This window comes from Anguilla anguilla, chromosome 8, assembly GCF_013347855.1.
Source record: "Anguilla anguilla isolate fAngAng1 chromosome 8, fAngAng1.pri, whole genome shotgun sequence".
Classification (NCBI taxonomy): domain Eukaryota; kingdom Metazoa; phylum Chordata; class Actinopteri; order Anguilliformes; family Anguillidae; genus Anguilla; species Anguilla anguilla.
In genome coordinates, this window is record NC_049208.1 from 46,696,964 (window position 1) to 46,723,609 (window position 26,646).

The following is a 26,646-nucleotide window of genomic DNA, read 5'->3' on the forward strand; positions in this document are numbered from 1 at the left end:
CCCTGTCATGTAAGTAAAATCTTTGTTAATTTTCCCTTTTTGAGTTTGTGTTTTTTTCTATCTGCGTTTGGGTCCCCCCTACCCGTACCGTGACACCAATACCCACTTAGCTACAGCAGTTTGACTCAATAAGGGTACAGGCCAGTACAGCTGAGGTTCGTATTTCTTAAAAAAAAAAAAAAAAAAGAAAAAAAAAAGCTGTTTGGGTACAGTGCCCTGTGAGTTTTATGAGGAAGTGGGGGTTTATGTACCACGCCCATGTAGCGATATTTCCTCTCAGAGCTGATGCCTATCTTCATTGCATACTTGTAGGCGTTGGTCATGTAGCCGCCCATGCAGCCGTAGTTGCTCCTGACGCAGTCCACCAGGTTCTTGGGGCTGAGGGGCACCAGCTTCCTCCGGCTCCTCATTAGCTGACCCTCCAGAGCCCCCGCGGCACTGATGGCCCAACAGGACCGGCAGGAGCCCTGGGGAGGAACCATGGCGCTGTCATTCCACCCGTGTCCACCAGAGCGTTACTCCTGATCGCGGTTTTTGGTGGGCGAGCAAGGGTAAAGCCACACATCCTCTGACGTGATCAGCTGGCTTCACTCTCGCCTCTCCCAATATCTTCGGAGCATGTGGGCGTTTCCTGTTTTTTAAACAGCGTTCGTCAAATGTATTTTTATCCTACATTGACTTTTCACATCAGATCGTGTGAACATGACGGATCTTTAATCTGATGAGTTGATCCTTCGCGGACGTGAAAAATCACCTCCCATTGACATGGACTGAGATGATTACGGAGTAGCTCCTTATCGGAGGATGTGTGGCTTCACCCTTAGCCTTACAAATTTTCAGTGGTTTGAACAAAGCGACGATTGACAACTCGTTGTTGCTCCGCCGATTACGGGGTTCGTGAAGTGTCACTCTCCCATCGCTAGTTTCAGCACACTCAGAGCGTTCTGTCTCTAAATACACTAAATAATCCAAGTTATCTGACACAGATGTACAGAACGTCACTAAGAGCTATCTATTGACAAGTCTGCCGTGATTGTTCAGACTGAAAGGAGAAGACCAAACATAACATTTTTCTTGAGTACTCAGATTATTAAACAGATTTTGTTTAGAGAGTAATGTACAGCATCAGCTACTACTTTCCATCCAGGAAAAGATGTCCCCAGAAGTGACAGAGCTAGTAGTTTTCCCCTGCTGCCACCATGTGAAATAGCAGTGCAGAGATCTCAGTACTGTGATTTGAGAGGTGCAGATTGGATGGTGGAGGTTGGATGGTGTGAGTTGTCGGGTGCAGGTTGGGTGGTGTATTTTGGGTGGTGTGGGTCAGTTGGTGTTGGTTGGGCGGTGCAGTTTGGATGGTGTGGGTTGGGTGGTGTGGGTTGGGCAGTGAAGGTTGGATGGTGGAGGTTGGGTGGTTTTGGTAGGACCGTGCAGGTTTGGCGGTGCAGGTTGGGTGTTGTGTATTGGATGGTGCAGGTTGGGTGGTGTGAGTTGTGTGGTGTAGGTTGTGGGGTGTAGGTTAAATGGTGAGAGTACTGGGGTGCAGGTTGGGTGGTGCAGGTTGGGCGGTGTGGGTTGTGGGGTGCAGGTTGGGTGGTGCAGGTTATGGGGTGTAGATTGGATGTTGCAGGTTGTGGGGCGCAGGTTGGCTGTGCAGGTTGGCGGTGCAGGTTGTGGGGTGCAGGTTGGGCGGTGCAGGTTGGGTACTCGCCATGTCTCCCATGTGGTTCATGCCCAGCTGATAGGAGTGCATGCCCTGCTCATACTCCAGGTTGTGGGCCTCGATCAGCAGTGTGTTCTTCTCCCAGACTGACCTGCGCTGCTCCTCCTCCTCCTACAGGTTCAAAGGTGACTGTGTTCTGTTAATGACACTCTACGCCAGGGGTCTGCGACCCTGGTCCTGGAGAGCCACAAGATGTGCTGGTTTTTGTTTTCAACTTAAAATCAGCACCCAGTTCAGACCAGAGATGGGTAGAGTAGCCAAAAACTGTACTCAAGTAAAAGTATTGTTACTTTAAAATAATAATGACTCAAGTAGAAGTAGTCATCCAAATAATTACTTGAGTAAGAAGTATCTCGTGAAAAGACTACTCAAGTACTGAGTTACTTCATATTATCTGATTTAATGTAATAAGCAGAGCAATGTAAATGAACGTGCCAGCAGCCATACCTCCATGCACTCTGCCCCTGCCAAATGGCTGAAGCTAAGCAGGTGTGGGCTTGGTTAGTACTTGGATGGGAGACCACCAGGGAATACTGAGTTGCTGTTGGAAGTGGTGTTGGGTGGGCCAGCAGGGGGCAATCTTCCCTCTGGTACAAATAAGCCCCAATGCCCCAGTGCAGTGACAGGGACACTGTGCTGTAGGAGATGCCGTCTTTCGGATGAGACGTTAAACCGAGGTCCTGACTCTCTGTGGTCATTAAAGATCCCATGACACTTATCGCTAAGAGTAGGGGGTTCCCCGGTGTCGGGGCCAAATCCCAGATCTGGCTCTCGCAAACTTGCTAAAATCATCCCCAGACTTAATTGGCTAAATAAATGTTCTCTCCCTCTCCACCTTCGCTAATGTGTGGTGAGCGTTCTGGCGCAAATTGGCTGCCGTGCATCACCCAGGTGGATGCTACAGATTGGTGGTGGGTGAGGTGAGTTCCCCTTCACTGTAAAGCACTTTGAGCATTTGGAAAAGTGCTATATAAATGTAATTAGTAAAGTAAAGTAACGTAAAAATCCAAAATATAAAATTGTAAATGCTTGTCCAATAGAAATAAACAAAATATAAAATAGCCAAGTGCAAATTCAAATATGGCCTAAATCATATCCCTTTAAATAAAACAATACACAGGAGATTTGTCAGAAGAGGAGGATTTTCGCTTTCTGTTGGACTCTATTAAGTCTGTATACCCCATCAGTTTGTTGGGGTGAACCCTCCGTTGACAGAAAAAATATCAATGAGGCTACAGGGATTTATCCATTCAAATAGACTCATCATCACAACAAAGATGAGCCTGCTCAAATTCAAACAGAAACTTTATATGTGGGAAACATAATTCTTTGTAGCACCATTATTGTACCTTATGATGCACTTCTCCACGATATTCCAAAGTCCCATGATGCTTTGCGCGAAATATGTGCAGAACTTCCGGTTTAGCGTAAACAAACGTTATGTATGCTATGCAATGTTCCAGCGCTCACGTCATGACTGTTGCATGCTTCAAAAAAACTATTACACTACTAACTAACGCTTACATTACAGTGTGAAATATCCACATTAATACCAGTAACCTATTTAAACACACTCAATTTCAAAAATAACGTATATAACCGAAGTATTTTGAGCAATAATAGCCTACTTACATAGCAATGATGAAATCTTATCTGTGTTCAGTAGATGGAGACAGAAATCAACAATACAGTTCAATCCGCTTCTGTTTTGCTCCAGAAAACGATGTCAGCTAGGTCTATCAGCAAACATACGGCTTAGCTATGCCCAGAAGTCCTCAATAATAATAGTATTTCCCAAGAAATTATGGATAATCATTGACCACGTTCTGTGCTGCATCTTTTACTGCTACCACAGAGTGAATAAGTGAATGCGATAAGTGAATGCGATGATAAGAAAAATTCTGGTTATGCTGACCTAAACAACGCTATTCCAAAAGTAAAATTAGACATGTTATACATCGTTAGAAAGCTTATACTCTCACCTACTGAATAAATGAATTGTCAATCAAGCCAGACTGTACTAAAAAGGGCGACACCGCCGTAAACAATGCCTGTGGTATTACGCACAGCTATTTTGGAAGGTACCCAGGCATCACAAATGCGCGTATATTTCACAAACGGATTGTCCAAGACAATAAATGACCACTCAGTCAAATAGTTATCTATCCACAGCCAAAACTAACATACAACTTACCGCCACATATTTTATGTTGAGTTCTTGTAGGCTGAAATGTCCACATTTCTAGGCAGACAAAGAAGGCAGCGCATAATGTAACTACTGTTTTTGGTAGTCTGTAAGTAAAACGTAGTTTGAATGTGAGGCCAGGGGTGTTCTGCCTCCTACAAATCACCCGCCGTTGTTTCAGCCATTGTTGTCGCCCACTCATCCTTCTGTGTGCTGTGACTAGCTACGTCTGATTGGTGAAACGGAGTCATGTGGGGCTATGACAGCGCCAAAGCAAAGACTAGTCAGCCTCTTTGGCTGAAGTCTCTCTCAGAGAAAGAAACAAACAGAACGTGCATTGAATAAAAAATGGGTAAAAAATAAAAGTAACAAGCGGAATGTAGCCGAATATAACAGAGTAAAAGTAACATTTTTTCTTCACAAATATACTTGAGTAAAAGTGAAAAGTATGTTGCATTAAAAATTTAAAATAAAAATTTAAATGCTCTAACTAATTAATTAAGTGAAGAGCAACAATGAAAACCAGCAGAGCCTGTGCATCTCTAGGGCCCAGGTTACAGAACCCTGTGCTACACCCTGACGAGATATAACTGATGCTATCACAGACAAACCACTAATCGGATTTCACGTTCTTTTGGTCTTACTTTTCCTTAACTACAGAATGCTTTGTAGTTAAGTAACAGAAGTGTCTGAGGATTCTAACATACATTTTGAATCTGCATGGTACGTTTTCAGAAGTTATATCAAATTGTAATATTTGCTGTCAATGGAGACGTCGCTTTCAATGTTTAGATTGCAGAGTTGAAAATCTCGTCAGTCTATAGCACGGCCGTCCAGTCTCTTCTGTCCCCAACCAACCCACGAGAGCACAAATCGCTGCCCTGAGCTGTGTAACCCGGAGCTGACTTGTGGAAGGAAACGCTCCCCCCTCTCCTGGACAGAGTAGTGCTTGACCGATGCACCCGGGCCAAGAGGTACGTTGGCCAGCAGGGGCCGCAAAGTATTGACCTTTTAATTGCGTTGTTGGAAAATCACCAGGTCACACAAGAGATGCTGCGGACCAGCCGAGCCGAACCCCTAAGAGGCAACGCCGGGACATCCAGGACAGAGAAGGGTTACGGCAGGAGAATGATCGGAACCCCGGAGCCGCGACGACCCGGACCCACCCCAGGAGAACAGGGAAAGACGACGGTGCTATACCTGTGTAAGGGAAGGCCACTTCGCACGAGACTGCCCCGACAGAGACGAACCCATGCCAGCGGCGGAGACATCGGAACCCCCGGTGTTCCCCTGCTGGTACATCACCACATGCTGGGCACCCGATGGCCCAAGGCGCTCGCTGCTCAATTCTCTCCCCAGGTCACACCCGAGGTAACCATGGGGAAGCAGCTGACGACTCACCAGGTCCAGGACCTCCGAGAACTCCTGGATCGGAAGAGATGTGTTCTCTGACCTACCAGGGTGGACCTCGATAACAGAGCACGACATCGTCACCGAACCGGGGAAGAAGGTTAGACTGAGGCCGTACCAAATCCCCGAGGCCCAGCGTGAGGCCATCAGGGAAGAGGTCAGAAAGATGCTACAGATGGGGGTCATTGAAGAGTCACGCAGTTCCTGGAGCAGTCCAATAGTTATTGTACCCAAACCAGATGGTAGCCATAGGTTTTGCCATGACTTTAGGAAATTAAACGAAATTTCGCGTTTTGATGCTTACCCCATGCCCAGGGTAGATGAGCTGATCGAATGGCTGGGGCCGGCCAGATTCCTCAGCACATTGGATCTCACCCATAGGTATTGGCAGGTTCCACTTCCCCCCAGGCTAAAGAGAAGACCGCCTTTGTGATACCGGTGGCCTTTTCCAGTACCGAGTCCTGCCCTTTGGGGTCCACGGGGCACCGGTGACCTTTCAACGCCTTATGGATCAAGTTCTCCGACCCCATCAGGAGTATGCGGCTGCATACCTCGATGACATTGTGGTCCATATTGCCAACTGGAAGGTCCATCTGGCCAGGCTGGAGGCAGTACTGGGCGCCCTCTGGGAGGCAGAGCTGATGGCCAACGCAACCAAATGTCGTTTGGGGTCAGAAGAGGCGGACTACCATGGGTACACCGTCGGACGAGGGTGTGTGAAACCCCAACCAACGAAGGTGGAGTCAATTGCAACGTGGCCCAAGCCCCTGACCAAGAAGCAGGTGAGAACCTTTCTAGGTCTAGTTGGCTATTACCGACAATTCATCCCCAATTTTGCATCCATAGCCGCACCATTGCATGACCTGACTTCAAAGAGTCGTCCCAACCGAGTCAGCTGGACAGCAGAAGCCGAGGCCGCCTTTGACACCCTGAGACAGACCCTCTGCAGCGAGTCAGTTCTGGTAACCCCGGCCTTTGACCAGACATTTGTCCTACAGACGGATGCTTCCATGGGGGGGATTGAGGCCGTGCTCTCGCAGATACGCTAAGGGGCCGAACACCCGGTCACGTACATAAGCCGTAAGTTAATGAAGCATGAACTGAATTACGCTACGGTAGAAAAAGAATGTTTGGCAGTCAAATGGGCTATGGACAAGCTGCGTTATCATCTACTGGATAGAGAGTTTGTGCTGGTCACCGATCATGCCCCGCTAAAATGGATGGCTGTTAATAAGGGTAACAATTCTCGTGCCACTAGGTGGTTTCTGAGCCTACAGAACTTCCGCTTCAAGGTCGAACATCGGTCCGGGAAGCTCCCTGGGAATGCTGACGCCCTCTCCAGACGGGGGGGATGCCTATGGTCCGGCACTCCAGATGACAGCTTGGAGCTGAGGGGAGGGGTATGTGGAGCCCCGAGGCCCTATCGGTGCTCCACAGGAGAGCACAAGAAGCACCAGGGCGGCCGGGCCTACCGCCACCGCCGACCACTGGGGCAAGTGGTGACTGGGCATTACCTTCCGAATGAGATATTGGAAGATTTCAGGACCCGGGACAGCAATCCGCAGACCAGGTGAACTTCCAAGGACCAGCACCAAGGACAGGGCTACAGCAGAGTGCAGGTATGTGGAATTTTCCACTCTGCTGCAGCACACCTGAGACTGCTTGAGTAGATTGCCTCACAGAATATAAGAAGCAGCACAAAGAAGTGAGAGGCTGGCTGGGGCTAGGGAGAGAAATTACGCCTGGCTTCTCTCCTCACCTGTTCCTGGGGCGGTAAGCGGCTGTGAGCCAACGTAAAGCATAGGAATTATATGATTGCAACTTTCAACCTTTTTCTGACTGGGGGAGTGGTCTCCCCGTGCTGAAAAGGATAGAGGGCTGGAGGAAAAGTCCTACAAGGCCGAAAGGAGAAAGGAGAAAGGAGAGGAGACAGACCTGGAGCGGGCTGGCCAGTGCCCAATCACACGCTCCTAACCATTGTTCACTTTGTCTCTCCAGGAGGATCGTACTCACCCTGGAGAGGAAGATTGATACCCCGACCGGGAAGAAGTTTCAGTTATTTTTTGCTTCCCCTTCCCCCAAAATTTAATACAAATAAATGCTTTTTTTTTTAACTGACCCTGGGACTCACTGCACTGGTTCTTATACTGCTTTGGCAACTGCAACCTCTGTTGACGAGGAAGGTCACTAATATATATATATATATATATATATATATATATATATATATATATATATATATATATATAGGTTCCGATCAGTTTGTGTCTCAGAGTTTGAATCTGAGTTTTAATTCCGAGTTTGAAGGTGTGAAGAGTTCTCTGTCTGTTTACTCCAGTTTCCTCCCACAGTCCAAAGACACACAGGATAGGTTAACTAGAGAGTCTAAATTGTCTTTGGGGTGTGAATGGTGTGTGGGTCCTGCAATGGATTGGTGACCAGTCCTCTCACCCAATGTCTGCTGAGGCAACCTTGACCAGTAAAACAACCACAGAACTGCATTACAACTGGAGCATCTATCCAAAGTAATAAAAAAAGGACTAGGTGTTCCAGGTGTAGTGCAGTTCTGTGGTTTACAGGTTTAAACTCCAGTTAAGCACACCGCAATTGAGCCATTGTGTTTACATTCAGGGGGGAGAAACAACACAAATCATGCTAGCTGCCAGATGCTAGCTTAGCCCCCATTTGTGCAGCTGTAGATATCTCTTTCAGAGGCATTTCTACATGTATACGTAGACATTTCAGGATGACGCACTGTGTGTTATAGCTGCCACCAGTTCCCCAGAATATGCATAGTATTTTGGGAAAGATAGGGAGACACCTCACCCCCAATATTTTCATACAAATAGGTCCCTAGACAAGCTTGTATGGTTGTGAGGCTTAACGTTTGGCTACGCAAAGGATTTGTTCCCCTGGCGAAAGACTGAAACAGTCCTAAAATTAGCTGATTCAAAACAGACCAACAAAATGAAATTTAAAAGACAAAGCGAGATGCAGTTATGATAAGGGCTCCATCTAGGAAATCATTTGTGAACCACAACCTCAAATCAAAACAGAATATTCTCAGTCTTTGTTCACCATCTGCATCAGAGGTGCAATTTTTCAGAATTTGTTTAAGATAAAAAATGAAAATAGGTCTAACACTTATTCGAGTGAACTGATTCGAGACAGAACACCAGAAGCCATCGCTGCCCTCAAGGTGGACTTAAGGAAACAGAACTGGAACGAGGTTTATGCTAATGATGATCCTAACAAAACCTATGAGGCTTTTTTGTCCACATTAATTGTGTTCTATGAAAAAAACTGTCCGTTAAGAAAACTCACAAGGAAGCACAAATATGTGGACAAGCCATGAATTACCAAGGGGACAGAGAACGCATGTAAAAAGAAAAATGTATTATATAGGAGATTTTTAGAACATAGAACAATAGAAGCAGAAAACAAATATAAGATACATAAAAATAAATTAGTAAGTATTATGACATCTAATAAGAAAGAGCATTATCACAAACTATTGGAGCAGTATAGGAGTAACACTCCTAGGAACACGGAGAGTGCTTAACAGCCTAATTAAAAAGGGTACTGGAAAAGCAGACAAACCAAATTACTTTGTAAAAGATAACAGTACAATTATAAATAACACAAAAGAAATTGCCAATGAATTTAACAATTATTTTGTAAATGTTGGATACAATTTAGCAAACGAGATTGCGGAGCCGAGAAATATGGATGGTGTAGATGAAGACATTGTTCATAAAAACTCCTACTCCATCTTTACTAGAGGTGCTGGTGAAAAGGAAATACTTGACATTGTTAAAAAATGTAAGAATAAAAAGTCCACTGATTGGACTGAAATTAATATGTCGTTAGTAAAAGATATTATAGAATGTACAGTGAAACCATTGACACATATCTGCAATCAATCCTTCCAAACAGGTATATTTCCCAGCAAAATGAAAACAGCAAAAGTCATTCCTATTTATAAAAGTGGAGATAGACGTCTATTCTCTAATTATAGACCAATTTCTCTGCTTTCCCAGTTCTCAAAAATTTTAGAAAAAATATTTGTGCAAAGATTGGATAATTTCATAGAAAAACACAATTTATTGAGTGACCATCAGTATGGCTTTAGAGCTAATAGGCCCACCTCAATGGCAGTGATGGAAGTGGTAGAATAGATTTCTATTGCAATGGACAACAAGAAATATACTGTGGGGGTGTTTCTAGACCTAAAAAAAGCATTTGATACCATTGACCATGGCTTATTAATGAAGAAACTGGAGAGATATGGTATTAGAGGAATAGCACACTCATGACTAAGTAGTTACCTCGATGATAGACATCAATATGTACAAATAAATAACGTTGAATCTGATTTGTTGAAGGTTACTTGTGGGGTTCCACAAGGTTCTGTGCTAGGCCCTAAACCGTTTATATTGTATATAAATGATATTTGTAAAGTGTCTAAATTGTTAAAATTTGTTTTATTTGCTGATGACACTAATTTATATTTCTCCGGAAAAAGTTTGGAAGGGCTTCTGATTACAGTGGAAAGGGAATTGAAAGTCTTAAAGAAATGGTTTGATGTTAACAAGTTGTCACTGAATTTGAGTAAAACAAAGTTTATAATATTTGGTAATCGGCAAATCAATCAAGTAAAAATTATGATAAATGATGTTGAAATAGAAAGAGTGTATGAAAATAAATTTCTGGGCGTGATAATTAACCATAAAATATGTTGGAAACCACACATAAATAATGTGAAGACAAAAATGTCTAAAACCATTATAATATTATATAAAACTAAAGATATCTTGAATTAGAAATCACTATATACACTGTATTGTTCTCTCATAGTTCCATACATTACCTACTGTGTGGAGGTATGGGGAAACACATACAAAACCAGCACTATAAGAATTGTAAATCGAACGGATTATTACGAACCAACCAACGCACTATTTATTAACTTACATGCTTTAAAATTGTATTATCTAGTTGATCTTAAAACTGCACAGATAATGTACAAAGCACAAAATAATTTGCTTCCTAACTGTATTCAGAGGTTGTTTGAAATTAGAGAGAGCCAGTATGAAATTAGGGGAATAAGTATGTTTAACAAATCAAGGGTAAGGACAAATATAAAGATGAGATGTATATCTGTCAAAGGGGTTAATTTGTGGAATAGTTGTGACAAGGAATTAAGAATGTGTAGTTCACATTGCAAATTTAAAAAAATGTTTAAAAATAATGTGTTAAACAAATATAAAACGGAGTTATGATCATTATTGTGTATGAAACATTTGGAACTTTAGTTTTTGTTTCTGTTCTGATTTGTTTTTGTATAGCCTAAATCTAGTAGTGAAAGGGATGCATATTAGAATATGTTATGTAAAAAGGGTAGGTATAATAATCTAAAGCTTCAGCCAACACCTTTTCGGTCAATATTTTTTGTGTTCCTTTTAATTTAATGCCTTATTGTTTTTATTTATTTCTATGTGCATTCTTTTTGAAAAATTGTTAATAAGGACCGAAATAAATTACTACTAGTACTACTACTCGGTGCCACACTGTGTCTGGGCCAGCTTTTGGTTCTCAACCTCAGCACCGGAGGTAATGTCGCCCCCTGTTGATATCTATGTTTTCACTCAAGAAGCAAGTTTCCCAATTGGGCTCCATTCATTTTTGACAGCAAAAATAAAATACTTCTGCTCAAATATAGATGTCAACGGCTTGCATTATGTTTGGATGAAAAATCACATTATATTTCCCGAGGTAAAATATTTTTTTCCTACCACACAGACAAAGATATGATATAAAATGGTACTTCCTGGTTCTGATGTGCTCCCCACAGGCTTCTATTGGCATCGCTGTCCCTACAAATTTGTACTCTAAGGTCTGGGCCTCTGTGTCTGCAGGTTTTCACTCTAAGGTCTGGGCCGCTGTGTCTGCAGGTTTTTACTCTAAGGTCTGGGCCTCTGTGTCTGCAGGTTTTTACTCTAAGGTCTGGGACTCTGTGTCTGCAGGTTTTTACTCTAAGGTCTGGGCCTCTGTGTCTGCCGGTTTTTACTCTAAGGTCTGGGCCTCTGTGTCTACAGATTTTTACTCTAAGGTCTGGGCCTCTGTGTCTGCAGGTTTTTACTCTAAGGTCTGGGCCACTGTGTCTGCAGGTTTTTACTCTAAGGTCTGGGCCACTGTGTCTGCAGGTTTTTACTCTAAGGTCTGGGCCTCTGTGTCTGCAGGTTTTTACTCTAAGTTCTGGGCCACTGTGTCTGCAGGTTTTTACTCTAAGGTCTGGGCCTCTGTGTCTGCAGGTTTTTGTGGGCTCTTTTCAATCAGCGGCCAATCAAGGCCCTGGAAACAAGGCGTGTGGACTTTGACACGCTTACCTGGCTGCCATACTCTTTATTGTGATGGTACTTACAGGCCTTCTACTGACCATTCAGAGTCAGGTAGAGATGGGAGGAGGCGTGGCTAATGATCCCAAGGACCAATAGAAAGAAGTTCTGCAGGACATGCATCCTAACGCTACTTTCTGAAGAAGGGAGTAAGTGGGTGTGGGTGTGGGTGTGGGTGTGGGTGTGGGTGGGGGTGAGGGGAAGTGAGTTCAAGGCAAACAAAAAAAAAAAACAGACATACATCCAGTACAAAAAGAAGTCACAAAATTTCCAAGGCATTGCCAACATATTGACTCCAGCAAATTGTACAGAATCTTTTCTACCGAGACACCATCACCAAGACAATTTATGGGAAACCAGGAAGGATATAGTGTAGTATATCTGGGGTGGGAGTGTAGTATAATGGGTAAGTATCCTAAAGGTTGCAGGTTCCATTCCCAGGTGTCCCGGTAGGACACTGCAGTTGTACCCTGCAGGTACTAAAACAGCATTGCTTCAGTATATATCCAGCTGCATAAATGGATGCAGTGTAAATGCTGTGTAAAATGTTGTGTAAGTCGCTCTGGATAACAGTGTCTGCTAAATTCTTGTAATGTAATGTAATGGAATATAGGAAAGACCAGGCCTGATCAACCCCCCCCCCCCCCCCCCCCCCCAAAACAACAAAAAAACTCCCAGGTTTGAAGAAATCTCAAAGTCAACTCAGCTGTGGAAGGGAAACCAATCCTCTGGCCAGCTCAGTGTTAGCAGCTATGCTAAATGCTAGCAGGGAGATACTGGCAAATCTTCCAGGAAAGTAATCATAATCACAGTGGCAAAAAAGAGGCTTATACAGAAACTGGGATTTGTATTGCAGCTGAGCCATTGGGTTTGAGATCAGAGGACTGTGGCTTTAATATCCACACAGACCCACTGCCAGTCTATCCCTGAACAAGGTGTTTATCCTGAAATAAATGCTTTATCTTGGTCTCGTTGCATGACAGTGTTATCCTGTCTATTTTTTCAATCGCGTGCTGTAATTGCACTTGTACTGATTGAATGATTGATTGATTGATTGAGTGAGTGATTGAGTGAGTGAGTGAGTGAGTGAGTGAGTGAGTGAGTGACCAGTAAACCCCAAATAATTTATTTTTAAAGTTTATTGATTTGCAGATGTTGACCTAATTTATGTATTAGATAGAATATTGTTTATAACAGGGATACAACCAGGACAGTTCGCCTGTCCATCACAGGGCACACACACCATTCACTCACACACTCATACCTAGGACAATTTAGACTCTTTTCAGGATTGTAAATATAAAATTTTTATTTTAATTTAAAATGCAAAGTGAAATTCTGTAGGCAATTTCATCTTGGCCATTGGCCTAGAGTAATACAGGATTAAATACAGGAGTACATGTTAGGTCAGATGAAACCAAGTTTCCATACAAGTGTGTTGTTTCTCATACAAACACAAGCTCCACCCATTTCTATGCAAATGATGGCAAAGACAGCCATCAGTACAGAAACTAAGCTTTGTGATTGGCTAGGTGTCTCAGTACCTGAATAACCTGCCCAGCACTCCAAGCGGAATCAATCAACACTTTCTTCTTCACATTTTCTTTCCTTTTTGAAAAGATTTGTAAATCCTCGAGTGTGTGTTCACTGCCATCTGTGTGTTTGACAGCTGCAGAGATGGTATGATCACTTTCACTTTCCATTACATGAAAGAAGAGGTGTGGCACTGGATAAACTAGGCTCTTTTTTTTTAACCCCAACCGCTGATCCAAGATCAACATACAAAAAAATGAATCCCAGAAGATGAAAATGCTGTTATATTAGCTGGCTAATGTGAGGAAAGTTGAAAGAGAGTTGTGGACAGTCTTAATAATCTTCCCTCATAGTGCACACACACACACACACGCACAAACACATACACATACACACATAACCACACACTGTCACACACGCACCCGCGCGCACACACACACAGGGCACACACGCCCACACAGAAACACATACACACAGTCACACGCACACAGGTCATGCTCAGATTAGAGCTATATTTCCACTTTTTGGCCTCTTTGCGCCCCCTGGTGGTCACATGATGGGGATGCTGGCCAGGTTAGCGATTCCACAGAGGTTTCTGCGGTTCCGGGCCATCAGAATATACCCTCCATCGCCCCATGCTTGCCCCCAGCTGTTCACGGCGGGGAGGGCACGTGGGGGGGGGGGGGTGTGAATGTGGGAGAAAAACACAGATGGGGACGAGGACAAGAGGTTAACATTTCTTGACTGCTTGTTGGAACATACAAACTTTCACTTATGTGCAATGGAAAGTATCTACTACTGTTGTTAATCTGCTCCACAACCCAAACATAATGCAAAACTGCCAGAGCTGTATACTGCATGAAGAGAACACCTTTTCACTGAATATAAGGTATTGTGGGTTGTGTGGGTGTGGGTGGGGTTGATTCAAGGCTGCGTTTCATTGGCTGAGCTGACTGATTTGAAGCGTAACTGCCTCCCAGCTCCGCGGCAGAGCGCTTGGAGACACGCTCCGAGCGTCGAGCTCCTTGTAAAACACGCTGTCTGTCAGCTGCGTACTCTTTCCGGACCGGGGCGTGTCGCGGGGTGGGCGGAGCTCACCTGTTCTTAACGATCCAGAACTTCTTGCAGGTGGGAGTGACGCCGTAGCCGACCACCAGCACGGCGTGGTTCAGGTACTCCCCGCTACACTCGGGGTCGTAGTAAACACCTGCAGAGGAGACGGCGGGACAGGTGAGCTGCTCTTACCTGTGGTAAACTGCCACTACACTGTTGTGTCCTTACCCACAAAGCCACTTTTGCGTCATTACCCACAATGCCACTTTTACTTTCTGACCCATGGGCTTTCCACCTCTGCATTACACCGGAGTGTTTGTTTTAGTTTCAGAGCTTGAAAGATTTAATCCAATTGTGCGGGGGGTCAGAAAGAGGTCAGCGAATAAGAACCGCCGAGATCTCACACTGTGCCAGTGAAACCTTCAACTGCCCGACTGGCTCTACAGTTCAGCCAATCACATGCAGGGAGACGATGTACTTCCGGGTCAATGAGTCAGTGCGTCCCCATGGTTCCCTCCCAGCAGAAGGCTCTGGCCTTACCGCTCTTGTAGAAGGTAAAGTTTGGGGATCTGGTGTTGATCCCCACGGAAACGGGCCCATGCACGGCCACGACTGCCCGCAAGACCCGCTCGTTCCCCTCAGGGAGCTCCTTAAAGTCCCAGATCTGGGCCACGCTGTCTGATCTGTTAAAGGTACAATTCTGCTCCTGAGGAGGCACACACAGACACACACATAAACACACAAACACACAGGCACACACACACACCCATACACACGCAGGCACACAGGCACATACACCCACACACACCCATAAACAGGCACACATATACACACACAGGCACACACACACTCACATACATACACACATACACACAAACAGGCACACACATACATGCGCACACGCACACGCACACGCACACGCACACACACATACACAGACACACACGCAGGCACACACACACACACACAGGTATGCACAGTCAAGCACACACATGCAAGCACACACACACACAGGCAAACACACGCACACACACACACACACACACACACACATTAGACCACAGGTGGGAAATGGGAGCCATACCTGTTTCTGGTTCTCTTGCAGGCTCTGGCCTAAATTATTTAATTATCCCTGACATTAGCTACATTTGTTGAAATGTAGCGTGTAAATTACTGTTTTTGTGTGACTAAGTGAAACATTTGCTGTGATATAATTTACAAGAGAACCAGTGTTGGTGTATGCAGCCATTTATCTCATTTAGCCAGAGTAATTAGTGGAAACAGAAACCTACATATAGACCGGCTCTCCAGGCCCAGAACTGCCCACCCAGCACTAAACTCAGCCCCAAGGTTTTAAAGTATTTTCTGCTAGATATCTCCCATCCAAGTACAAAACAAGCCAATACCCACTTAGCTACAGCAGTTTGACTCAATAAGGGTACAGGGCAGTACAGATGAGGTTCGTATTTCTTAAAAAAAAAAAAAAAGACCTGTTTGGGTACAGTGCCCTGTGAGTATGTTTTATGAGGAAGTGGGGGTTTATGTACCGCGCCCATGTAGGGATATTTCCTCTCAGAGCTGATGCCTTTCTTCATTGTGTACTTGTAGGCGTTGGTCATGTAGCCGCCCATGCAGCCATAGTTGCTCCTGACGCAGTCCACCAGGTTCTGGGGGCTGAGGGGCACCAGCTTCCTCCGGCTCCTCATTAGCTGACCCTCCAGAGCCCCCGCGGCGCTGATGGCCCAACAGGACTGGCAGGAGCCCTGGGGAGGAACCGTGGCGCTGTCATTCCACCCGTGTCCACCAGAGGGGAGCGTTACTCCTGATCGCGGTTTTTGGTGGGAGAGCGAGGATAAAGCCACACATCCTCTGACGTGATCACCTGGCTTCACTCTCGCCTCTCCCAATATCTTCAGAGCTTATGGGCGTTTTTTTTAAACAGCGTTCGTCAAATGTATTTTTATCTTACATTTTGGAAATCCCCATACAGCAGTAATTAACAAGACATCTTTAACTGAACTACGTGGACTGGGGAAGTAAAATTTGAAATTGACTTTTCACATCAGATCGTGTGAACATGTCGGATCTTTAATCTGATTGGTTGATGCTTCGCGGACATGAAAAATCACCTCCCATTGAAATGGACTGAGACGATTACGAAGTCGCTCATTATCCCAGGATGTGTGGAATCACCCTTAGCCTTACAAATTTTCAGTGGTTTGAACAAAGCAATGATTGACAACTCGTTGTTGCTCCGCCCATTACAGGGTTCGTGAAGTGTCACTCTCCCATCGCTAGTTTCAGCACACTCAGAGCGTTCTGTCTCTAAATACACTAAATAATCCAAGTCATCTGACACAGGTGTACAGAACGTCACTAGGAGCTATCTATTGACAAGTCTGCCGTGATTGTTCAGACTGAAAGGAGGAGACCAAACATAACATTTTTCTTGGGTACTCAGATTATTAAACAGATTTCATTTAGAGAGTAATGTGCAGCATTAGCTACTACTTTCCATCCAGGAAAAGATGTCCCCTAAAGTGACAGGGCTAGTAGTTTTTCCCTGCTGCCACCAGAGGGCATTATCGTTCCTTGTGCCGCAATGCATGATCCCGGGAATTGCCTGAACTGCCCTGTGCTTTCAGTGGTTTAACAGACTGAACAATAATCTAATTTGACCTAATGTTCATTTAGATAAATCATTTAAATGTACCACTAATCCCTGTCTCTCTGGTCATGAAGCATGGAGATAAGTTCACTTCTAATCGTGGCCTCTGTTAGAAATGTTTAAAAATGGCCCGGTTCTTGGTTCCTGGATCTCGGTTCCTGGATCCTCGTCTCTTTATTAACACACTGACCTGATTTATGACTGGCGTGACGTAGCCAAGTATGCGGTAATCGATGGCCTTGGGCAGTTTTGTGGGGATGTCATCGAGAGTGAAGGTGTTGTTGGTCTCTCTGGCCTGAGGAACCACCAGACCGGTCATCTTCTCAGCCACTTCCTCAGCGGTCTGGGGTGAGGGAGGGAGAAGACATGGTTCAGGAGGAGAAGATGCGGTGCTGGGTAACTATTCCTCTGTAAGTTTGACTTGGTAGTGCGAGCTGTTCTGTCTGTGATTCCCCCCCTCCCCTCCATCCCCACCCCTCCCCTCCCCTCCACCCCCACTCCCACCATGTGAAATAGCAGTGCAGAGTTCTCAGTACTGGCCCAGGAGGAACTCGTCTCCCAGGTAACTAGCTCTCTACTGTGCCAAGTGTGGTTCAGCAGAAAACTGTCACTATCAAACCCGTTTGTTGAGATGTTTTCATTCATGTGATGTCAACTGTTCCTTATCCAGAGCAATTTACACAGCGTACTTCCTCATTGAAAACAGTTTTCTACCGCTGGAAGTTTACTGAGGCAGTTCAAGGAAAGGATTGTGCTGAAGGACCCATAAGCTTTGAGTTACATAAGCCCAGTTATAGAGCCAAGCCACTACATTGCATTGCATTGATCTTTTTTTAGTAAGTGATTTGTTGGTGTTGTTGTGCAAAAGCCTCCACTTCCAGTGTGATAGCGCTGTGCTAATGCTCCTTCAGAGGAATGCTCCCGCTGGGGTGTGGGTCGGGCGGTGCAGCTCAGGTTGGGTGGTGTGGGCTGCGCTGTGAAGGTTAGATGGTGCAGGTTGGGTGGTGTGGGCTAGGCGGTGCAGGTTAGATGGTGTGGGTTGGGCGGTGCAGGTTGGGTGGTGTGATTTGGGGGGGTGCTGGTTGGGTCAGGTGGCATGGGTTCAGTGGTGTGGGTTGGGTGGTGCAGGTTGGATGGTGTGGGTTGGGTGGTGCAGGTTGGATGGTGTGAGTTGGGTGGTGCAGGTCGGAGGGTGTCAGTTGTGCGGTGCAGGTTGGGGGGTGCAGAATAGGTGGTGTGTGTTGGGTGGTGTGGGCTGGCTGGTGCAGGTGGGACGGTGTGTGAGTTGTGCGGTGCAGATTGGGTGGTGCAAGTTATGTGGTGTAGGTTGGGTGGTGTGGGTTAGGTGCTGCAGTTTAGGCGATTCAGGGTGGATGGTGTGAGTTGTGGGGTGCAGGTTGGGCAGTGCAGGTTGGGTGGTGTGGGTTGGGTGGTGTGGATTAAGCGGTGCAGGTTGGGTGGTGTGAATTGTGGGGTGCAGGTCAGATGGTGCAGGATGGACTGTGCAGGTTTGGCGGTACAGGTTGGATGGTGTGTACTGGGCAGTGCAGGTTGGGTGGTGTGAGTTGTGGGGTGCAGGATGGATGGTGCAGGTTGGGCGGTACAGTTTGGGCGGTGCAGGTTGCGTGGTGCATGTTGGGAGGTGCAGGTTGCATGGTGCATGTTGGGTGGTGTGGGTTGTGGGCTGTAGGTTGAATGGTGTGAGTTCCGGAGTGCAGGTTGGGTGGGCATTTTGGGAGGAGCATGTTGGGTGGTGCAGGTTGGGTGGTGCAGGTTGTGGAGTGCAGGTTGGGTGGTGTGGGTTGTGGGGTGCAGGTCGGGCAGTGCAGGTTGGATGGTGTGAGTTGTGGGGTGCAGGTCAAGCAGTGCAGGTTAGATCGTGCAGGTTTCGCAGTGCAGGTTGGATGGTGTGGATTGGGCAGTGCAGGTTGGGTGGTGTGAGTTGTGGGGTGCAGGTCAAGTGGTGCCGGTTGGGTGGTGCAATCTGGATGTGTGGGTTGGGCAGTGCAGGTTGGATGGTGTGTATTAAGCAGTGCAGGTTGGGTGGTGTGAATTGTGGGGTGCAGGTCAGATGGTGCAGGTTTAGCAGTGCAGGTTGGGCGGTTCAGGTTGGATGGTGTGAGTTGTGGGGTGCAGGTTTGGTGGTGCAGGTTCAGTGGTGTGGGTTGGGCGGTGCAGGTTTTATGGTGTGAGTTCTGCAGTGCATGTTGAGCAGTACAGGTTAGGTGTTGTGGGTCGGGTGGTGTGAATTGTGCGGTGCAGGTTGGATGGTGCAAGTTGGATTGTGCAATTTGGATGGTGTGAGTTGAGAGGTGCAGATTGGATGGTGGAGGCTGGATGGTGTGAGTTGTGGAGTGCAGGTTGGGTGGTGCAGGTTGGATGATATGAGTTGTGGGGTGCAGGTTAGACGGTGCAGGTTGGATTGTGCAATTTGGATGGTGTGAGTTGAGAGGTGCAAATTGGATGGTGGAGGTTGGATGGTGTGAGTTTTCGGGTGCAGGTTGGGTGGTGCATTTTGGGTGGTGTGGGTCAGTTGGTGTGGGTTGGGCGGTGAAGTTTGGATTGTGTGGGTTGGGTGGTGTGGGTTGGGCAGTGAAGGTTGGATGCTGGGGGTTGGTTGGTGTGGGTAGGGCGGTGCAGGTTGGATGATGCAGGTTGAATGGTGTGAGTTCCAGGGTGCAGGTTTGGTGGGCATGTTGGGCGGTGCATGTTGGGAGGTGCATATTGGGAGGTGTAGGTTTGATGGTGCATGTTGGCGGTGCAGGTTGGATGGTGCAGGTTTGCGGTGCAGGTTGTGGGGTGCAGGTTATGGGGTGTAGGTTGGATGGTGCAGGTTGGCGGTGCAGGTTGTGGGGTGCAGGTTGGGTCGTGCAGGTTATGGGGTGTAAGTTGGATGGTGCAGGTTGGCGGTGCAGGTTGGGTCGTGCAGGTTATGGGGTGCAGGTTGGCGGTGCAGGTTGGGTGGTGCAGGTTGGGTACTCGCCATGTCTCCCAGGTGGTTCATGCCCAGCTGATAGGAGTGCATGCCCTGCTCATACTCCAGGTTGTGGGCCTCGATCAGCAGCGTGTTCTTCTCCCAGACTGACCTGCGCTGCTCCTCCTCCTCCTACAGGTTCAAAGGTGACTGTGTTCTGTTAAGGACACTCTACACCAGGGGTCTGCGACCCTGGTCCTGGAGAGCCACAAGATGTGCTGGTTTTTGTTTTCAACTTAAAATCAGCACCCAGTTCAGACCAGAGACACCAAGAGAATGAGATAACTGCATATTTAAATGCTCTAACTAATTCATTAAGTGAAGAGCAACAATGAAAACCAGCAGAGCCTGTGCATCTCTAGGGCCCAGGTTACAGAACCCTGTGCTACACCCTGACGAGATATAACTGATGCTATCACAGGCAACCCACTAACCGGATTTCACGTTCTTTTTGTCTCACTTGTCCTTAACTACAGAATGCTTTGTAGTTATGTAACAGAAGTGTCTGAGGATTCTCTCATACATTTTGAATCTGCATGGTACGTTTTCATAAGTTATATCAAATTGTATTATTTGCCGTCATTTGAGACATCACTTTCAATGTTTAGATTGCAGAGTTGAAAATCTGGTCAGTCTATAGCACGGCTGTCCAGTCTCATCTGAAAAGGGCCAATGCGGACGCAGGTTTTTGTTTTAGCCCAGCTTTACGACACCTGATGCAACTCAACAAATCATGGTCTTCAATCAAGACCTAAAGTAGAATCAGGTGATTTAGTACTGGGCTAAAGCAAAATCTGAGGCCACTCTGGCACTTTTTGATTGGACCCCTGGTCTACAGTAATATCTATGCTGTTATTCAGATCTGTAGCTGCTGTGTTGAATCCCACTGTTGAAGTTGAAGTTGATATCTTTGACTCCCCAGACAGGAAAGACTGCGATCCTCTGACCTCCAGCCAAGACGGTATGTTGCCGGGCAACGGTCACACCCTTTACCGGAATCACGTTCCCTGTTCTGTGCATAACTCAGTGCAGTGGCGTCACTAGGGTCGGTGCTGGTGGGTATGGCTGCAAAGGACTGCATGTTATGCATTCAAACGACAAAGCGCTTCTTGTCACATTATTACAGCTAATTAAATAAACAGGCAGTAAACTACATCGGAGGAATTAGCTGTTTCAACTCGTGATGGTGTCACCCGGTGCGGTCCGCACCCCCCCGCACCCCCCTGGGGCCTCTAAACTCAGGAGAGATTGATAACGCAGTGAGGAAAAAGGCAAATTAATCCTCATGCTTAATTTTACATTTTATACTTACCGAGAAACTTCCCCAGCAGGGTACAACAGAAGTCATGTGACTCACAGGGAAGGAGCGGGATCCCAGAGGCTCAAAATTGCCTGTCCCATCAAATCAAGATTCCATCCCCCCCAAATTCAAGGACCCATAAAAAATGATAGTTGTCTATATCACAACTGCCTCAGACCATCCTTAAAGCTGTATAAAAATGGCTGCAGCGCCCCTGAAAATGACTGCTCTCCCCAGGGAGAGGCCCTAAAGAGTTTTTAAGGGAATTTACAGCAAGGGGAGCAGAACTCCTAAAGAGCTGGTCTGCATGCTGGTTTTTGTTCCAACCAATTACCACGGTTATAGTTTTCTGACAGCTCTCTAAACTGGTTCGCTAATGTGCTTGGGCACAGTAAAATCTTTAGGATGCGCTTGCAGTCTGCGGCTGTAGCTGGTGTTTAGACAAAAGTAAGATCAAGATGTGACTGGGCTAATTAAATAATTAAAAGCTGAAGTTGGCACAAAATACTGAAACAGATTGGCCCTTGTTGTGATTTACAACACCCCTGATTTACAGAAAAAAGTGTACATAAAATTTCAAGGTTCAAGAGGATCATGAAAATCTCTGAACAAAAAAACTCAGGCACTTAAAGGTCCGACAGTCAGAAGGTTGTGGTTTAGAGAACTTTAAAGTTTTAAAGTTTTCAACCTTGGATTTTTATTTCAGAACGGAATGGCTTTCAAAGGGCTGTAGGGACCCTGCAGACTTGAAACTGCATGTTATTGCAGTTTCAAGAAGCTGTGCAACATGAGCTAAACTTCAGCTTTTGATTGAAAATTGAGATTACCATGGCAAACAATCATACTGAAGTGCATTTCCCCCAACTAGGGGAATGATTGGCTGCCAGCGTGAGAGGCCCAGGGCTCTTGGACCAGGGAACCAATCAAATGCTTGTCTGGACTTCTGGCGATGCAGTACATACACACAATTGAGAACAAGTCTGGAAAGACTTAACAGAAGCTTCTGTCACTATGGATACTACCAGTTATGCATCATAAGGCAAAATAATCCTTAATTTAACCTTTTAACATTGTGCCAAACTTACAATGTATGTTTACAAATATATATATATGTGTGTGTGTGCGTGTCGTGTGTGTGTGTGTGTGTGTGTCTGTGTGTGTGTGCGTGTGTATGTGTGTGTGTCGTGTCAAGCACCAGCATCTATTCACCTCCAATAAACTCAACAATACACCATAATGAAAATGCATCTGCCAATGTGATGTATTCTGTCAAAACTGTAGCCTGTGATTCAAATTTGTGCCATGCTCAGCAATTTCCCTTTCAAATCACAACTGGGTACATGACAGATAATTAATTCTGAGCCAGGTATTGAGCAAATGGGCTGTTTCAATGCACAGTGCCTTCAGCTGGTGAAGGTCTCTAAAGAAACTCAAGGTTTTAAAAAAAAGCTTTTAAATATGCAGCCCCCTCTTCCTGGAATAATGTACAGAAGGACCTGAAATTGTCAGAACTGATTTCTATGGGGAAATTTAAGTCAATTTTAAAGGATCGTGAAAATAGTACTCTTGGTCAATGTGATTGCTCCTAAATTTTCACTGAAATCATTTTTAAAAATTGCACCTGTTTATGCGTCATAACTGGATTTTTGTCCTTGACCTTTTATTGTATATTAGTTGGATATTGTGTTCACTCGTTTGAAGTGTGTGACAGTATTTACCTGTTTGTATTGTTTGTGTTTATTGTTGTAACAATGTTTATGCTGCTTTCTTGGCCAGGTCACTCTTGGAAAAAAGATTTTAATCTCAATGAGACTTATCTGGTTAAATAAAGGATATATACTGTATATATATATATATATATATGTTCCGGTCAGTTTGTGTCTTAGAGTTTGAATCTCAGAGTTTGAATTCCAAGTTTGAAGGTGTGAAGAGTTCCCTGTGTGGGTTTCCACGCCCCTCCCGCGACCTTGACCAGTAACACGCCCCTTCCACGACCTTGACCAGTAATGAGCAGTTTATAAGATGGATGGATGACTGAATGGGCAGGGGCGTTATTTTGCAAAGCAGGTCTACCGAGTTAGCGAGCCGAGCAGCCCTGTTCTGAAGACATACCGCAAGAGTAACATGCTCGGTGTTTACTCAACTCTGAGAGTACTTCTGTGTTCTGGCAGAAAACCTTAAATCCCTGCTAGACATTAGAGAAGCTCCATTAGAGTTGAATTGACACTGAAAATGTTACTGTGTAGTGTCTGCGGGGTTGAGGCGACCTACCAGGCTGCTGTACTGCTTCTTGTGGGTGGTCTTCCAGACTTCCCAATCTGTGTCCCTTGACAGTCTCTCAGGAGAGAAGGCCAGCGCTGTGACCAGCAGTGCCACTATACCTCCGCACCAAAGCATTCTGGGAGACGACGATGCGACAGGAAGTGGGGTGAGGGGAAAACAGAACACTTAGGAGGAAATGATGCCAGCAGGGCAAACAGTGGTCATGACGACATGCCTCAGATCGCTTTGTGAAGCCCGCACCCTGAGGGAGACCACGGTGTAGTACTGATTATAAAGCCTTCCATATGCATAGTGTTATACACAGTAAAATGTTCACTGTTAATTCAATTCAATTTCGAACAGTGTTAATTCAACAGTTAACATTTGTTCCCAAATATTACTTATCTGTTAAGAGTTAAATTAACACTGATCATTTTACTGTGTGTACAAGTCTTATGCTGCTATCTGTCATTAGAAATAGGCAATGTAGTGTAGTATAATCGGTAAGGTACTTAACCAGCATTGCTTCAGTATGTTTCTCCTGAATATTCAACAGGAAAATTAAATCAGGAGAAACGATGCTTGTAGTATCTATTGCATATCTGGCAGCAGCAGAGTGGTTTGAGTCTCATTTGATACCTTGGACCCTTGATGACTTAAAGCCATTTAGCCAACAAATGTGTTCCATACTGTATCAGCATAATTTACAGCTGAATCTAGACCCACCCCACAATTCTCATAGAGATCCATTCAAATGCAAAGAGTTTTCGTATCGCTTGCAGGACAACCTGACAATAAGAGATCCAGACTGATGTTGATAGGTCACAGACATCAGGATGTCATGGCATGCGAAGAATAGGCTATGCAACCAAATACAAAACATTTTATTTTATTTTAATGTCAACTTTTATTTGACATTGTTAATTTGTCTAAAACACTGAAATGGGGGACTACGTATAAAAAGTGTTGTAATGACTACATGGTGAAACCAAAATGTACAAGAATACCCTTTAATAAAAGCCGAGTCTGCGCTTTGACTACGTGTGAATTGTTTGATCAAAGAAAATAAAATATTAAATCAGAAAAATGCAGGCCGTTTTAATGTTGTGGCTGATCGGTGTATATTTTCCCGCGACAGCACCGGCATGTGAAATGCCGGATTCGTTAACTGCAACATGGACCTATAGAACTTATGGTATATGATGCAGCCAAAGCAAATAGCTCCTTTATACATGTCCAACGGATCACCAATGTCAGGTTCAGAAGGCTTGCATTTGGTCTTAAACGGTGTATAAAAATTTAACACTGCCTAAAAACAACCTATCGTAAGTAAAACCGAAACAATGTAAGCACTGTCAACTGCTCAGTGTTTATTCGACTGATGGAACACATTTGCGCTCTTGTACTCAAACTCGGTTAGAGTAAAATCAACACTAAAACATTAGTGTTACTCTGCTACTGTTTGCAGCCTACTCTCCCAAATAGGCTACACTGGTTTGTTAAATTGAAAAGAAATAGATTTTATTTTATTATGTGTGTGTATATATATATATATATATATATATATATATAATAAATAAATCTATATAAAATGAAATTCTACTCCACATTTCTTTCGAACGAAGTGGTTTAGGGATTTAAAAAAATTAATAAAGAAGTCTAGGTGATCAGTTTACCTGAATTCCAGCCACGCCTGGATACGTCTTCAGCACGGTGCAGGTGAGTGTGCGCGTGAGGCGCTTCATATACCTTGCAGTGTCGAATCGAGCCTTTCAGTGATCTTATCTGCGTCGATCTGACAAGGGCGGCCTGCGCTTCTCGTGACCGCAGTGTTAAAACGTATTGAGTTAATGAAATAAAATGGAAAAAGTGTTTGGTTGTTCATAGTGAACGAGGAGACATTCATGCATTATTTTGCTGGATTAGGGTTCTGATGGGTGAGAATCTCATTTAAAAAAAAACATGTTTTCAACGTACAAAAATTCCAAATTACTCAGTTACAAAACACCGCCTACAAGTCATTCAAACTGGCTAAATATAGGCCTGCCATTAAAAGTATTGATATCAAAATGACACCAGGTTACCTACTACAAACAATATAGTCTCTTGCCTCACAGAATTTAAAGCTGTTTTCCAAAGCAATACTACCCAATGTCTCCTAAATTGTTTCAAGTCACATGGTCCAGTTTTTTTTTTTTTTTTTTTTTTTTTTTTTAATCTTACCATCTCACAAGGTCGTCATTCAAACTTTGTGTCACACCTGTCACGTAACGGGTAGGGAGGACCCAAACGCAGAATTAAAAAAAAAAAAAAACACCAACTCAAAAAGGGAAAATTAACAGAATTTACTTACAACAGGGAACAAAAAAAAAAAATCAGGAAACCAGAAGGCCATGCAGGGCACTTCCAAAAAAAAGCACAAAACAGAAAACTCAAAATACAAAACACACACAGAGCAGAACATGGGCAGGACAGAAACCGGGCAGGAACGAACAGGCAGAAACACAGAAGCAGGTCAAAACATGGGCAGGCAGAAACACACATGAAACACATTCAGAAACACAGGCAAGCAGATACATGCAAGTCAGAAACAAACACAAGGAACCAGCACCCATGTCAAGGGGACAAAGAACTTAAATAGACCAGACACAGGTGAACTCAATACATAATCAAACGAGAGGGAAGGGATAACGAGAGGCAGGTGGGGACGATGATTAAATAATGAGACAAATAATGGAAAACAATAGTACAATTTACACAGGAAACCAATGAGGGAATGAACAGAAATACAAAAACTGAGAAGTGCCGCCAACTGGCAGCCCAAAAAGGAAAAAATAGAAACAAAAAGATAGAAACATGACAACATCAACGTGTCAAATAACTAAAATTTCCTCATGCAAGACATTTACATTAATGTACAAAACTGCTGGTGAATACCTACATAAAGCATATTCCAAAGCATATTGTGGGCTTTGTAGCAGGAAAAAGGATAAAACGCAAAATCCCCTTAGTTTGGGGCTCTATTGTGTGGATGTGTGAAGTTGTTTATGTTGAAATGTGGTAAGAATGTCCAGAAATGAATGTTTTTAAGGGCTGAGAGTCTGTGGCTGTTGCAGTTATTTCTGCGGGGAACCGTGAAAAGC

The 26,646-nt window shown here is 44.8% G+C and overlaps 1 protein-coding gene across 1 annotated transcript; it reads right to left on the reverse strand.

Moving 5' to 3' along the window:
- Positions 1-13,663: 13,663 nt before the first annotated feature.
- LOC118233660 (cathepsin K-like) lies at positions 13,664-25,265 on the reverse strand. The gene is made up of 8 exons (XM_035429470.1): positions 25,180-25,265; positions 23,513-23,639; positions 19,951-20,073; positions 17,158-17,310; positions 15,847-16,062; positions 14,840-15,005; positions 14,345-14,453; positions 13,664-13,895 (listed from the first exon to the last, which is right to left on the reverse strand). Exons 2-8 carry the CDS (start codon positions 23,636-23,638, stop codon positions 13,796-13,798), a joined length of 993 nt encoding a protein of 330 aa, XP_035285361.1. The 5' UTR covers position 23,639; positions 25,180-25,265; the 3' UTR covers positions 13,664-13,795.
- Positions 25,266-26,646: the final 1,381 nt, after the last annotated feature.